Below are 16,144 nucleotides of genomic sequence, written 5' to 3'. Positions count from 1 at the left end.
AGGGATGCAGGATCAGTTAATCTTGGCATCCTCCCATGCCTGGCTCAGTAAATAGCCATAGGCAAAAAGTCTACCCAATACACGGAAGGAGACCTAGGCCCAATGTAAGGTGACCCCCCTTTTTCTAGTCCACTCCCAGCTTCTCCTCCTCTTCCTCCTCCTCCTCCTCCTCCTCTTCCTCAAGACAGGGTTTCTCTGTGTAGCCTTGGCTATCCTGGACTCACTTTGTAGACCAGGCTGGCCTCGAACCCACAGCAATCCGCCTGTCTCTGCCTCCTGAGTGCTGTGATTAAAGGCGTGCGCCACCACTCCCTGCTTCCGGCAGGGAAGTGTGGAGGAGAGAGTGGAAGCCTCTGGTGTGCAAGCTGATGAGGGGCCCAGCAGACCCACAGCCTCTGTGTCACCCGGGTGTCTCCAAGTACCCTGCAGGAGGTCCAGCCATGTGCTCAGAATGACCTTAGGCATATAGCTTTGCTCCTCTGAGCCTCAGTTTTCCCCCACCTGCCAGTATTTTGCTGCTGCATCCAGAGCAGTAGCTGCTGAAACCCCCAATCCAAACTCCGTAAGAATCAGATCTTCTGTGCCAAGCTAAACAAAGAAGCCATGGGCTCATATAAGTAGGAAGTTTGCGGTAGAGGACTTGAGGGCTCACACAGGGTTAACAGGGTGCCTTTCTGTCAGGGTCCTTCGGTCTCTTGCTCTCTTTCCCATTTCGTGTGTGTGTGTGTGTGTGTGTGTGTGTGTGTGTGTGTGTGTGTGTGTGTTGGCTGCATTCCCAGCTGGCCTTTCACCTCACTGACTGAGAGGACACTTCTTTCCCAAGAATTCCAGACTGTCCCAGGATTGCCTGATTGGCCCAGCTTATGATAAGGGTCCCATCTCTGAGCCAGTCTCCGAAGAGAAGAAATACCATGCAACGTGAGGCCCCTCCCTGCGAGGCTGTAACTGGGGAGAGCTCCCTAGAGGCCAGGGTACTTAGGAGAATGTCAGAGCCTGGTATCACAGCCAGAGGGAAGAAGGAGCGCCAGGGAGGAAACTGCCTCAGAGGGGAGCAGAGGTTCCTCCCCCAGGTTCACCCAGAAAAAAAAAAAAGACCAGAGGTGGGACTGAAATGCAACCTCACCCGGAGCAGAGAAACAGGAAGTAGGGTAGAGCCGTCAGGATGGGGTGGCTCTTTGGAGGCTGTACAAAGGCCAAACCACCTAGTTTGAGCCCCAGCTCTGCCACTGACAGGCAGAGCGACCTTAGGCAAGTGCTAAGACTAAACCTCCGTCTCCTCAGCTATACCAGAAGTTCCCTTTCAGGGCCAGTGCCAACCTCATTAGATGAAAGCATGCCTATAACATCAGCACTTGGGAAGTGGCGACAGAAGGTCAAGAGTTCAAATCCAGCTTTGGATACATATCAAGTTCAAGACTAACCTCAGGTACATGAGACCCTGTCTTAAAAAGAGAAAAGCTGTGTGCAGCAGCTCACACCTGAAATGCAAACACACCAGAGGTTGAAGCAGGAGGATTGTCACAAGTTGGAAGCCAGCCTAGGCTAAGTGGTGAGTTCAGGTAACCCTGGGCTACAGAGTGGGATCCTGTCTTAAGAGAGAGAAGGGCTGGTGAGATGGCTCAGTATGTAAAGGTGCTTGCTGCCCAAGCCTGACTTCAGTCCTCAGAACTCACACGAAAAGGGAGAAGAGACTCCTACACGTTGTCCTTTGACACGTGTAACACACAAAATATATAAATATAATAAAAGTTAGGGAATAAAACGAGAGGAGAGGAAGAGAGACGAAGCAAGATAAGAGAAGGAAAGAAAAGCTGGGCTTGGCAAAAAGCTGAAAGCTCAAGGCCAGCCTGGGCTACAGAGTGAGCGCAAGGCTAGCCTGGGCAACTTAATGAGAGCCTTTCTCAAAATAAAAAGTAAAAGAAAGGCTGGGGAGATAAGTCAGCAGTAAGGTTTTCACTTGCTTAGCATGCACAGGGTCTTAGGTTCAATCCCCGGTGCAGAAAGAAAAGATAGCCGGGCAGTGGTGGCGCACGCCTTTCATCCCAGCACTCGGGAGGCAGAGGTGGGTGGGTCCCTGTGAGTTTGAGGGCAATCTGGTCTACAACGAGAGTCCAGGACAGCCAAGGCTACACAGAGAAACCCTGTCTTTAAACCGCCCCCCCCAAAAAAAGAAAGAAAGAAAGAAAGAAAGAAAAGATAAGGATCAGAGAGATGGCTCGGTGGTTAAGAATACTTGTTGCTCTTGCAAAGGACCAGAGTTCCGTTCCCAGCACCCATGTCAATACATCTGACATATACACACATACACATACATAAATATTCTTTATTTGGTTTGGGTTTTGAGACAGGGTTTCTCTGTGTAGCCCTGACTATCCTGGACTCACTTTGTAGACCAGGCTGGCCTCAAACTCACAGAGATGCACCTGCCTCTGCCTCCCAATTGCTGGGATTAAAGGTGTGCACCACCACCACCAGGCTAAATAAATCATTTTTAACAAAAGAAAAAAAATGAGCTGGGTGTGGTGGTACAGCATCTTTAATCCCAGCACTCAGGAGGGAGAGGCAAGAGGATCTCTGTAAATTCCACACCAGCCTGGTCTACAAAGGGAGTCCAGGACAGCCAAGATTACACAGAGAAACCCTGTCTCAAAAAGCCAAAAAAAGAAAAAAAAAAAAAAGAAAAAGAAAAAGAAAAAGAAAAAATGTTATTCATAAAACACACACTTATCTCATTTGTGCAAACATGTGTATGTAGACAATTTCTTTAAGATATTTTATGGGGGAAAACACTCCTTTAATCTCAGAACCCCAGAGGCAGAGGCAGGTGGACTCTTGAGAGTTCAGGGTCAGCCTGGCTTACACATACAGGTTCAGGCCAGCCAGGGCTACAGAGTGAGACACTGTCCCAAACAAAGAGAAAAATATTTAACTATTTTCCTAATTATGTGCATATATGTGTATGTGTCTCTGTGTTTGTTGCCACAGGAGTGGGTGGGTGGGGTGGGTGGAGGGTGTCAGATCCTCTAGAGCTGCACGGTTATAGGCAGCGGTGAGCCGCTGGCCCTTTGTGCTAGAACCCCAACCCAGAAGACGGTTTCCCATCCCCTGGAACCGGAGTTACAGACTCCACAGAGCTCTGTTAGCTTAACGAGCAAGGCACAAGGAGGCCATGTTACTTGGCAAAGGTCCCCTGGAGTGGCCCTACACGCAGCCAGTCTAACAGCTAATTGTGAGATGGATCTCAGATGCTTTCCCATCTCCTGACTGACGTGGGGACCGGTCAGCAAGAGAAAACCCAGGCAGCCCTGCTTGTTGAGTGGTGATGTTTTAGGACACAGGTGGTCCTCAGACAGCAGAAGGAGACGAATCCCTGGGAACCCAGCGTCTCCCAGTGGCACCCATACAGTGCTGGAGTGGTGCAGCTCTCCGCAGACAGTTGGCACGGACAGACATGCTAACTGCTAACAGAAGCAGGTCCGAGGTCAGATCCTTTACACATCTGCAGGCTGCAGCTGGCTGAGAGCAGGGGAAACACGGCCTTCAGGAAAGGAAACTGATGGCTAATCCCTGTGCAGTTGAAGGGATTTAGAACCCCTGGGTGTGACTCTTGACACCTCTGGGTATGACTCTTGACACAAGGTTTAACTCAAGGGGGCAGCATTGTCCTATAAGCTGAACAGAGGGAGACACTGAGCTGAGCACCAGCATCGCTCTCTCTCTCCGCTTCCTGACTGAGGACCAGCCTGATGCCACGATGCTCCCACAGTCACAGGCTATACCCCCATTACACGAGCCTAAATAAGATTTTTCTCTCCCTAAGTTTTGTCAGTCTGGCATTTTGTCACAACAGGAAGAAAAGAGAGGACGGCCCTGCAGGTAAGGGGAGCGAGAGGCTAGTCCTGAAGGCCTGGGTGCCCCAAGTCTCTGCCTGCCCAGGGTAAACCTGAATGATTTGGCTTCAAAGGCAAGGGTGGGGCTCACCAGAATCACAGGTACTTTGAAGGTGCAGGATGAAAGGTATTAATTACCTGTGAAACATTCTCCAAAGGGCAGGGAGGAACCAAGCTGCCACCTACCAGCTCCGTGGGGGGCTCCGGTGAGGCCTCTTTAAAGGGACAGTGTTCCTCCCTACAGCCCCAGGGTGGGTCTGTAACATCACAACTGCTGTAGGCTGAGCGTGGCCTTGCCTGTCTTGGAAGGCGATGTAGAAAACTGGACCACCACCCAATTCCACCGGCCTGTAGTGTATGGGCACCCAGCTGGGTGAGACTCTCTTAACAGAATAAAGGAGTCCTGAGCCTAGAGGGATGGCTCCAGATGAATGGTCGGTTCTGCTCTTCCAGACAACCTGAGTTTGGTTCAAAATGTCCACTCCCACGTCAGGGGATCTGACATCTTCTTCTGGCCTCCCAGGGCACCTGCCCACACATTTGCTGTACACTCATTCGGGCGCATACACTCAAATAAATAAAAATATTTTTCAAAAAGGCGCTGAAAGGAAAATAGTCAGCATTCTCTTTTTTCTTTTCTGCCAGCCTCAATGTTACTTGAACCCACTGACCACCGCCTTTATTCTAGCCTCTGCTACGAGCTCTGCTCCTCCAGGAGGGCTCCTCCCTCGCCCACCTCCTAGCTTTCTCTCTCTCTCTGTTCTCATGCCCTCCAGAAATGTAATCTCAGAACCTCCAGACACCCCGACCCTGCTAAACTGCTGCTGGTCCAAGCATCCTTGCCTCCTGCCTGGACGGTGACCATAACTTGCTAGTTTTTCCTTCCTCCAGGCTCCCAGCACACCGCTGGCCTCCTGTGCACATCTGTAATGTCTTTTCCAACTCACAGAGGAGCTGACAACAGAGTCAGGCGGGCAGGTACTCAGGTGGTTAAGCAAAGGAGGGATGCAGTACCTGAAGGGGCATCAATGTCCCTTTACAGATGAGGAAGCAGGGGCTTGGGGAGATGAGCTGCCCGGGGGATGGTCGTTCACGCCTGCGAGCTTGCTAAGACAGAAATGCTATACGTTTCTTTTTTCTTTTTTTTTTTCCGAGACAGGGTGTCTCTGTGTATCTTTGACTGTCCTGGACTCGTTTTTGTAGACCAGGCTGGCCTCGAACTCACAGAGATCTGCCTGCCTCTGCCTCCCAAGTGCTGGGATTATAGGTATGTGCCACCACTGCCTGGCCGTTGTACATTTCTTTTTATTATGGTTTTTTTTTTTTACTTTTATGTGCACTGGTGCTTTGTCAGATCCTCTGGAATTGCAGCTACAGACAGCTGTGAGCTGCTGTGTCTGGAAGACCATCCTCTGGAGTCAGTGTGGTTTTTTCTTTTTCTTTTTCTTTTTTTTTCCCCCCCTTTTGGTTTTTCGAGACAGGGTTTCTCTGTGTAGCCTTAACTGTCTTGGAATCACTTTGTAGACCAGGCTGGCCTCAAACCCACAGGGATCCATCTACCTCTGCCTCCCTCAGTGCTGGGATTAAAGGTGTGCGCCACCACGCCCGGTGGAGTCAGTGCTCTTAACCGCTAAACCATTTCTCCAGGCCCAGGACTGCTGCATGAACGTGCGCATCACACTGATGCAGACATAAATTTGAAAAGGAAATTAAAAAAAAAAACACTTTAAAGAGAAAAGGGGTTGGAAGAGACGGCTGCCAATAGAATGTTTGTTGCACCCACTTTAAGGCAGGTCTGGCAACACACACCTTTAACACCAGTGCTGGGTGAATGGAGACAGGCTGGCATAAATCTAGCCATTCAGAGAGGTCCACGCTGAGTGACAGATTGTTTCAGAAAATAAAGTGGTGAGCAGTTGAGGAAGACACTCACCATCAACCTCTGGCCTCCACAAGAGTGCTCACATACATGCGAACTGTTTGCACATGTGGGCGTGTACAAGTACATACAAACACACACACACACACACACACACACAACTGTGCCCAACTCACTTGGTTTTTTGTCTCTCTTGTTTTTAAAGACCATCTGCTTGCAGGAAGTGGAAGAGCCTTCTGGGTTCTCCTCCACATCTGCATGTGACCTCAGCCTCCTCAGCTGCCTGGGATTGCCTAACTTCTCCCACTAACCCCCCAACCCCTCCCCCACAAGGCAAACAAAGCCTTTCTTCCACATGTGGTTTCCCCTGCTGAGAACGATGTTCTCCCTCCCACTCAATCCTGAGACCTTCTGCTCCCATCTCAAGGCTCAGGCCAAGCATCTTCTCTCCGCACCCTGCCCATCCCTACCCTACCCCTCCCTTCCCTTCCCTTCCCGTGTTGACGGACCCCAGGGCCTCATGTACTCTGGGCTCTAGCACTGAGACGTGTACCCCGACCGGCTCACAGTGGGCTCTAGCGTGGAATGAGCCGCTTTCCTCACCTGCGTGTGCAGATGCCCAGCTGGGGCGAAGGTTCAAGGCCTGGGCTGAGGGACAAGGGCCTGTCTTGTTGCTTTGGTGTCTGCACCCACAAATCAGGGCTTATAAGAGGCAAGCCATGCTGGGTTGTCAAGGCTCAGCCCAGGTGCCCTCTGTGACCTTAGCCCTGTGCCCAGCTACGCTTTAGAATTCTGGGAAGCAGGCTTCACCAACCTCGCCTCCCACAAGAGGAAACTCAGATGATGTCCGAGGTCACAGAGAGGACACCTAGTTCTCTGGAAGCCATCCCTGGACACCCTGCTCCTCCTCTGCCTCGCACATGGCAAATATTTTTGAGTCCCACCATTATGTTTCCTGCGTGAGTGACAGTGACTCACCAGGTGGCATGGCTGCCCTCAGTCTGAGTAAAACTTCCTGGTGTTTGTTTATTTGCCCTGAATAATTAACTATGGTTGATGTGTCCTCTTGACTTCATTCCCCTCATATGAGCCACTGTCCTGAGGGAGGAACAGGGCTGGCTCTGATTGCAGTATTTTGGAGTTTAGCTTTTGTTTGGGGACGACAGGGTCATACCATACCCCAGACTCATAGCATCCTGCATTTGTCACCACAAGCCACCTTGATTAGGGTTCTTGTTTAACAACGTGACTTTCTATATATAAACAGTTCATCTACAGATAAATTAAGCCAAATTGGGAGGTGGAGCACTAGCGCATTAATATTGATTAGACAGCCACTCGATGGAGGATTTCAAGTCACATTTGTGCTCTGTGCTCTAACAATGCCTGCAGGTGCATCCGTAGGACAAATAAGATTTTTACATTATTTACTCCATATATACATTTTTATATTTATTTATTTATCCTCAAGGTCTCACTATGAAACTCTGGCTGGCTGAAACTACGTAGACGAGGCTAGCCTGAACTCACAGTGATCCTCCTGCCTCTGCTTCCTGAGTGCTAAGAGCAAAGGCATCTACCACCATGCCTGGCTGTAGGCTTCTTTATGGCAATATTAATATTAAAAATGTTTTGGATATTTATATTTCTAATTATATTTCGTAAAGTTTGTGTCAGAGACAGAGAGAGATAGCGAGTGAGCGAGCATGACATGGTAGACAGAGACAACTTTCAGGACTAGGTTCCTTCCTTCCACAAATAGGTGTCTTGGGAATTGATCTCAGGTTGTCAGCCTTGGTGGCAGGCACCTTTATTTTCTGTTTTTTTTTTTTTTTTTTTTGAGACAGGGTTTCTCTGTGTAGCCTTGGCTGTCCTGGACTCACTTTGTAGACCAGGCTGGCCTCGAACTCACAGAGATCCACCTGCCTCTGCCTCCCCAGTGCTGGGATTGAAGGCGTGCGCACCACGCCCAGTCTGTTTAGAATCTTTTTTTTTTTTTTTTTTTTTTTGGTTTTTTGAGACAGGGTCTCTCTGTGTAGCCTTGGCTGTCCTGGACTCACTTTGTAGACCAGGCTGGCCTCGAACTCACAGCGATCCACCTGCCTCTGCCTCCCGAGTGCTGGGATTAAAGGCGTGCGCCACCACGCCCGGCCCGTTTAGAATATTAACGGTACTCAAGAACATAGCAAAAAAAGACACGTTCGTGTCATTAAGAACTAGGACTCTGAGCCAGGCATGGTGGCACACGCCTGTAAATCCTAGCACTTGGGAAACAGACCTGAAGGTGAGGGGTTCTAGGCCATTCTTAGCCTCAGAGTGAGTCAGTGACCAGCCTGGGCTACGTGAGAGAGACCTCTCTAGAACAAAAAGCACCCTATAGCACCCGCTGCACAGTATGAGAAAGTATAAAGGAAGCAGGTAAGCTTTGCATTTCCTCAGGGCCATGCGCTGTGGCTGCAGCCCTCCTGGATAGGGAAGGGTGGGGCATCATCTCCCCAGCACCTCAGTCAGCAGAGATGCTGCCACTCAACCTAACTCCAAGTCAGGGCTTTGGGTGACACACTCTAAAGTCCATGTTGTGTAACAATCCCTGTCCCCAACATTCACAGAAGAGGGGCTAGCAGGATCGCATCTCAGGTCAGGTTGTAGAGGTCATAGAATATTCAAATATTAGCCCTGGAGGGCCTTTGAGCTAAGCCCAGGACTCTGAAACACCTGAGGGGGAACCTCCTGGGGTCACCTCCCCTCCCAGGGCACACTGGGACTTGTTTCATTCTCTCTGGGATAAAAACTGTAGTATTGGCCTCTGTGTTATGAAGACATGGATTACACAGGGAGATGACGTGAGTGAGGGTGATGATCCAGCATCAGGACCTCAGCAGGGCCAGTGAGATCATCTCTCACAGAACTCCATGGTCAGTGGAAGGGAGGTCAGATGGCCTGGGCTCTGCCACCAACGCTGTGACCCCAGGCTGGTTTCTGGTGGAGAAACAAGTGTCTCAAACCCACAGAACTCTCCTGGAAATAACAGGATAAAGCCTCAGAGATTTGCTTTTCATGGTACAGACCTGGATCCCCATACCACCTCGAGTACACTCCTCACCCAGCAGCCAGAGGTCAGAGGTCATACTGTGTACCTTGAGTTCGCAAAGCCCCCTGCATGTACCCAGTGACAACAGGTCACAATGGTCCCAGCCACAGCTGCCTGAGGCTGCCAGTGTCTTTCTGATGGGCTGTCCCTGGGAAGTCAGCTGCTGAGAAACTCCAACAGCAAAGAGGTGGACAAAGGGTGGCCTACATCACTTTGTCCTTTTCTACTTTATTACTTCAAATTAACAACCACAATAAAGCTCAAAAAAGTCCAATATTTACACAGGAAAAAAGTACAAAATTCCCCCCAAAGTTCTTCAGTAATTTTTTTTTCAGTTTTTTAAATTACAAAGTAATAAAAAGTTTTGCTCTTTAATTAAAAAAAAAGAAAGGGAAAAAAAGAGGTAAATAAATTAGGAAATACACACACTGAGAAAACAAACAAAAAAAAAAAACCCAGGTGTTAACCAGGAAGGGAAAATTCAACATTTAGCCCTGACCCAGGGTCCTACTCAGAAGTCAGGCCTGGAAAAGCGAGGTGACCACAGGTGACTGTAGGGCCAGGTAACTAACTGGTAACTCAGAGCTGATGCCATCTGGGAGTGGACTCCAAGAACTTGCCTAAGATCAGGAATGGAAGATGGCATCTGGGGACAGACAGGTGGTGGCAAGGACTCTATGCCCTGAGGGATGTGGAGGTCATTGTCCACCCCACCTTGACTTTAGGGGGATGAGAACAGAAACTTGGCCAGGCAGGTGTGGCAGGACACCTGCTGCTCTGAAAAATACAGGTGTCTCTCTCTCCCTCTCTCTCTCTCTCTCTCTCTCTCTCTCTCTCTCTCTCTCACACACACACACACACACACACAAAGGCATCATGGCCACCGTCTCACCACACCCTCAACGTCTCTGCAGAGGTGACAGGTATGTGTGTGGGAAGACCAGGATGCTCAGGGGGACTCTGGAAAAGCCCAATACCACACTGGCCACTGTCATTGCCAAGGGGCTGCAGCTGTGTGTGTGTCTCCTTGGATCCAAGGCTCACGAAATCTCACGGAACTTGTCTTTGAGTGGCCAAACCTCTCCCTGATGCGCAAGCTCTTCAGGCACCTCCAAACGGCAGCGCGGCACATGGTGGGCGGTGGTGAGAACAGGCAGCTGGAGTACGACCCAATGTCCTCAGAGGCGTGTTGGCAGCCTTCAGGTTAGGAGCAGTGGGCAAGGCGAGGGGCAGGAACCCTCAGTGCTAAGGACATCTTGTCCTTTTGCCATTGGCAAAAATAAATCAAAGAAACAAAATCCATTGTCGACTTTGTGCTGGGTTGTGTGTGTGTGGTTTTTTTCTTTTTGTTCATTTAAGTGGTTCTTTCTGTCCTTTAATATTTAAAAAAAAATGCAGTGAAGACACTATAAGAGAAATAAACACATCAGGTCAGGTGCCTGGCTGCCTCCATCTACTCAGCCACCAGGTCCCCTTCTTGTCCCTCTTAGAACCCAGGGTCTGGGTTTCAGGCCCAGCACACAAGGTTCCACTGTCCCAAGTGGGGGAACCAATGTATCCCTCAGGCCTGATGGGCTGAGTGGCCATCCCAGGCACCTGTCTGCCTGAATGGACTAGCTGTCTGTAGGGGAACTCTGCAGCCAAAGGGCAGAGGTAGGCTAAAGTCCTGGAAGCCCACATGATGGCCAATAGCCTGGTCGGAAGAACCAAGGCTGAAACAGGGTTTCCGGGAACTGTTACTATGTACAGATTCTGCAATGCTTGGAAGAAACCATAGCCTGGATAGGGGGGAAGCGGAGATCCATGGTACCACTTGCTTCCCTCCCCCTAGGGCCCACAGCATCAGACACGACGAGCACTTACCTAAGCAAACACTGGTCCATGGTGGCTCTCCTCATTTCCCAAGATGGTCAAATGGCACGCTTGTCTTCAGGGGGTGGGGGGCGGGGAGAAGAAAGATAGGGGGATGTTTCGAGACAAGTCCTTAAGGAGGTGGCCAGTCATTCCCCCCAAATCTCTCCTACCTCAAGCTCCATCACAGGCGGCCACTCAGTCTGAGGGCAGGGCTGTGTGAGCTCAGGGGCCTGAGGCTGCCCTTGGCTTTATAGCTGGAGCGTTCCTTGGAGGTCAAGAATGGTTTAATCCCAGGTCTGGGTTGGGGTACATCGACTTTTTCTGTTTGTCATTTTGTCTCTCAAAGACAGGGTTCTCTGTGTAGCCCTGGCCCTCCTGAAACTGTAGACCAGGCTGGCCTCAAACTCAGAGATCTGCTCTGCCTCCCTAGTGCTGGAATTAACGGCGTGTGCCACCACATCCCGGGGCAGGTAGAGTCCAGATGTGGCCATTAAATGGGGCTACCAGACAGGACCTCTTTCCCTCCCCCATCCCTTGCTGTTGTTACCAGTACTGATAGGCACGGCTGAGAGCTTTCTCGTGGCAAGGAGTGCAAGTGACTTTTCTGAGCCCCCTCCCGCCCCCTCTAAGAGGGACAAGAGGCCCAAGATCCCTACTGACCAGACTGGGTCCTGGTGGTGTGTGCTACTGCTCACTGCCTCGGTTTCTCACTTTGCTCAACAAAAGAAGGCTCCAGGGTGATCAGAGCCAGGGGAGGGAAGGAGGTGTCAACCAACATCAGGAAGACCCAGGTAGCTCACCTGTGAGGCTGCAATCCGGGAGACCTCTTGCCGCCCAGTGAGGTCTGAGGAGGAGACGTTGGCAGGCGCACCTCTGTGGAGCCGCATGCTCACCTTCCTCTCCCGGTCGGCCCGTGAGATCGCTCTGGGAGAAGTATTGCCTGGAGGGAGGGCGGGGAGCCACCCTCAGTGTGGGCACAAGCAGCCCCCTAACCCCAGCAGGTCCAGCCCATGGCCCAAGATCCCTACTGACCAGCTTGCTGGATGCGGGAGGCTGGGGTGGAAGTCACAGGCTCGGCTGCGCTTCGGAGTCGGTTGGCAGTAGCCCCTGTAGGCGGGCCAGGGGGCGGGGCTCTGGTCGCGGATCCCCGCAACTGCCCCATCCTCTCTTCCCGTTCGTGTTCTCGCCGTTCCCGGTCTACATCCTCGGGATTCCGGGCTGCACCCTACAGGGACAGGAGAGGGGATTCCAGTCAGCCCTGTGAGGGGTGCTACAAATGCAACCCAGAACCTCAGCAAGACAGAGCGGGAGGGAGAGGTGTGTGGACGGCTTACGAAAGCTAGTCCACCTAGTTCCTACACTCCAAGAAGGGCTGGAGATTACCCTCTACCACAGCGCACAGGGACCAAGCCACCCAACACCTAGGAGGAGGAGCTGCCATGGTGGAAAAGCACGAGAGCGCTCAGCCTGTCCTGGCTGATACCTTCACGATGACCAAGGGTACCTCTCGCCCTTCCAACCTGGCCCCCTCTATGTTCTCAACCAAGCAAGAAGGGCATTCAGAGGCCCAACTAGCTGACAGATAGGCCATAACCAGAGAAGAGAGGGCAGGCTCAGAGTCACAACTCCAATAAAGACAGAGCAAGAACTGTCCCAGGATTCCCTGGTGCCCAATCACGCAACCGCCTTTCCCTGGCTCCTGGGCCTAGCCATTATTCCTACTATATGGGGGTGACAGCCAGGAGACCTAGGGGACCCCATTAATACTGTTGCTTGGAAGCCAGAGGAAAAAGGAAGAAGTCTAGAGGATTCGGGGAGGAAAGCGGTCCTCAGGCAAAGCTAGAAAAGGTGCCTAGGGCCCCCAGGGGGCCTGTCCTATAAGCTGCCACCCCAAGTCCAATAGGAAGGAAGAAAGGACCAGAAAGAAACACAATGTGGGAGCAGCGCCTGGCTGAGTTACCTAGCTGGTCCTGGGGCCGTCCACAGGGAAGGGCAGGGGGCTGGCGGAAGGGGGGCCGCATCTGTGGAGGAGAGAGCTACAGGCTGAGTTGGGAGCCTGCTCGTGGGCTGTAGGGTATGGGCTCTGCAAACTCGCATCTTCCCAGGTACTGGCTAAGAAGCCCTGTTGCTCTGGGAAGTGTGGAGGGAGCGATCTTCAGGGACCCCTGGGCTGAGTGGCTTGATTCAGAATGCTCCCTGAGTCCTATGGGAGAGGAGCCAAGCCAGGCAGGCACATCCCCACCTCACCCCCACAGCCAGCATTGTTAACTCCTGTCTGAGGCCCCTCTGAAGGGGAAATGCTTACATCTTTTGTCCTCACTTGGCCTGGCCAGAGCCTTGTGACCTGCCCAGAGTTACAAAGCTCATACAGTTCTGGGGATAAACACAGTCCTGCCACCAAGTCCCATTCTGTCCCTCAAAAGAACACTGTTCAGAGACCTGCCTTGGACACCCCCAGTCCTCTGCTCAGAAACCAAGGCTCAGGATCGCCAGAGTTCCGCCCACTCACTGGCTGCCTGGTCCATCCAAAACACGGCCCAACTGGAGAGGAACAGGGGCCTGTTGCACTCACAGTCCCTCCTGCAGCAGCAGCAACTTCAGTCTCTTAGAGACACTGAGCTCCATGAGACTAAGCCCTTCAGTTAGGGGTGCAGCGCCCTACCAGGTGGATGGCTGGGGTCTCAGCACCCCCAGCAGGCTCAGGCCAGACTTGGCCCCACAGGCATCTACCGAGTGTGATGGACGCAGCAAAAAATGCACAGCAGAGAGTTCTCATGGCCTTTATTTGCCCAGAAGAAAACAACACAAATGTCAGTGTCAATGCCGTATAAGCCTCTGGCTCCGCCGTACCGACCTCTGACCTTGGCTGGGTGGAGTCTCCTCCTGGCTAGAACAGTGGCTGTTTTCTCAGAGAGGCATCCCTGGATTCAAGCATCTGGGGATTCCAGTCCCCTGGGGTGGAACATGGGAGGTCATTCCAAGGTCAAGTGGATCTTTCCAGTCTGTTGCTCACGGAGCCCTGTCTGCAGGGTACTGGTGATGGCTTGCTTACTGCTCTGCAGGAAGGCCTGGTCTTGGGGTGATGACTTGTGAAAGTTACCACTGTGTGTCCTGCAGATGTCCTTGGCAATAAAGCTGGTAGTGTGGTGATGGGTCACACATGGCAGAGGCAAAGGCTGCCCAGCTTTGAACTCTAGAATCTACTTCCAAGAAGATTGCGGGGAGGGGATCCTGGTCCCAGCAATGGGGCAGGAAGTGTGCATCTGGCCCAGTTTGAAATTCTGTCAGCTGGCCAGTCACACAAGGAGCACTATGAGGTAAACATCTACGGCAGCTGTCCATAGAGCCTCCCAGGATGACAAATGTTCACATTTGCCACTCTGGATGTGGCAGCCACTTGTGGCTTCTGAATGAAATCTGGTGGATGACTTGAGGGGCCAGCGTCCATTTCCAACAGTCTGAGTAAGTGGAAAGTCAGCACTATCCCGCCAGAGGCTACTACAGTGGGCTGCCTACAACTAGAGAACTCAAAATCCATCCTCTGAGCTTCGCTGAGAAAAAGGGCCAAAGCCCATCTCCAAACCGGACTTGTCCAATTTTCTGTTGCATATGTCTGGTGACAAAGGCCTTGACCATCCTGTGATCAGAAGACATAGCAGCAGGCCCAGGCCCTCGGCTGACATGCCCTGAGTTGGAAGGAGCCTCGCTGCCCACCTTTAACTCCAGGCCCAGAGATAAGACTTTGTGCCCCAAAGTCCTCGGGGCTCTGACTGGGGCCCAGAAAGAAGAGAAGCCCCGAATCAGGGTGCCCATCTTGGTGTCCGGAGGACAAGGCCTATGTCTGTTCTTAACACTGGATGGAGTGGGCCAAGGGCCACTCTGTGAAAAGAGAGGCACACGAGGACAGAGGGAAGGGAAGTGTTTAATGAACTCAGAATCAGTACAGAGGCCAATGACGGGGTCTAGACGGAACTAGGGCCTGAGACATGCCACCAAGCCCCTCCTAGGCATCGTCCCTGTCCCTTCTTCAGGCTTGTCTTAGCCCTCACGCAGCTGGTTCATTCTTGAAAATCCCATGCAGGGACTTTTTGTCACTCCCTTTCCACTGAACCTCTTTGGAACGGGGTGTCACCCCCGCCATCCAGTAGGATGCTTCCTCAAGCTTGGCCGAGATGGGCTGAGACAACCCTGGCGGTGTCAGAACTGGGGGCCTGGAGTCCAGACCATAGGCCAGTATCTTTGGGGGGGCAGTTGCTCCACCTCCTCCACCGGCCTATCTGGGGGTCCTTGGGTGCCCAGGGGCGCCGGGCACCTGGAAAGGGCAGAGAGAGCGTAGCTGAGGCTAAGCCTGCATGCTTGCTGGATAAGTTACAAATCTTGGAAGGGTCAGGCTTTGCGAGACGATCCTTACCAGTAAGTGGGTGAGTACGTGGGCCCAGCGCAAGGCCAAGGGCGGGGGCAGGGTGATGCCAGAGCGTCGTTGTCTCGGGGCTGAGCCTGGCTCGAGGAAGCCCCCTTTTCCAGAAGAGATGTGAAACAAGACACACAATTTCACGGACTCCAGCGCTTGAGGCATGATTGGTGAATGTGTCTCTCTACTCCGCTCCTCCCCACCCCCCAGGACCCTTAGAAGAGGGAGACAGAACAGCTGCCTAGTAAGACCCAGGGTCCTATAACCAGGAACAAAGACGCCACTCTGACGGGGTCCAGGCTGGCCATGGAGGCCTCGGAAAGGGCCGCCGCCGCCTGGGATACGCACAAGAGAAGCAGCAGAGTGCAGACAGCTATCAAGGCTGCGGGGGGTCCAGCCAGAGCCATCCACGTGCCACAGCTACACAAGAGGGACTGGAGGCCAGGCCAGGTCCTTCCCCACCTGGCAGAAGGTGGCCCCTTCCCAGGGCCCTGCCCCCCATGGCAACACGTCCTGCCTATGCCAAGGTGGCTGGAGACGAGGGGTTCTGGGACCCCTGTGAGGTCACTCACACTGTCCAGCTCATAGCTCCCATTTAATGGAAGCCCCGCCCCCCACCAGGTCACTCTGGCCTTATGAGTCAGGGCCTGCCCTGTCCAGTCCCCCAAGCCCGCCTTGGACTGCCGGTGACTCACGAATTTGAGCATGTTCCAGTCGAACACGTAGTCGTAGGAGAAACCCTGCCGGTGAAAGAGATTGCGGAAGAGCTGGCGCAGGTAGGAGTAGTCAGGCTTGTCATCGAACCGCAGGGAGCGGCAGAAGTTGAGGTATGTTGAGAACTCCGCTGTGGGTCACAAGGACAGAAGAGGCCACGGTGAGGCTCACCCTCGCTGGGAGCCTCAGCAGCCACCACTGTCCCAGGTACCCACTGTCCCTGAAACGGTGTCAATCTAAGAGGGGCAGGATGAGTCCGCGCCACTCTCAAACAGAGGTGTTATGGGGCTGGGTGCACAGCCCGC

General features: G+C 52.5%; 1 protein-coding gene across 10 annotated transcripts in view; it reads right to left on the bottom strand.

Moving 5' to 3' along the window:
- Positions 1-9,068: 9,068 nt before the first annotated feature.
- The window catches only part of CSNK1E (casein kinase 1 epsilon), a 41,085-nt gene continuing 34,009 nt past the window's right edge, over positions 9,069-16,144 (bottom strand). For 6 of the 10 annotated variants that reach the window (XM_084750368.1, XM_084750371.1, XM_084750370.1 and 3 more), the window contains exons 7-12: positions 15,821-15,969; positions 12,675-12,735; positions 11,747-11,939; positions 11,515-11,654; positions 10,724-10,787; positions 9,069-10,266 (exon numbers count right to left, since the gene is read on the bottom strand). In XM_084750368.1, coding sequence (XP_084606494.1) covers positions 10,771-10,787; positions 11,515-11,654; positions 11,747-11,939; positions 12,675-12,735; positions 15,821-15,969 — 560 coding nt within the window. In that variant the 3' untranslated portion in view covers positions 9,069-10,266; positions 10,724-10,770. Of the gene's footprint in view, positions 10,267-10,723; positions 10,788-11,514; positions 11,655-11,746; positions 11,940-12,674; positions 12,736-14,616; positions 15,027-15,125; positions 15,230-15,820; positions 15,970-16,144 lie in introns of those variants that run through there. The other 4 variants (XM_084750373.1, XM_084750374.1, XM_084750375.1 and 1 more) reach the window with 4 other exon arrangements.

The sequence above is a fragment of the Acomys minous genome (assembly GCF_964271855.1).
Source record: "Acomys minous genome assembly, chromosome: 12".
Lineage (NCBI taxonomy): Eukaryota > Metazoa > Chordata > Mammalia > Rodentia > Muridae > Acomys > Acomys minous.
This window is presented reverse-complemented; position numbering and strand designations above follow the sequence as displayed.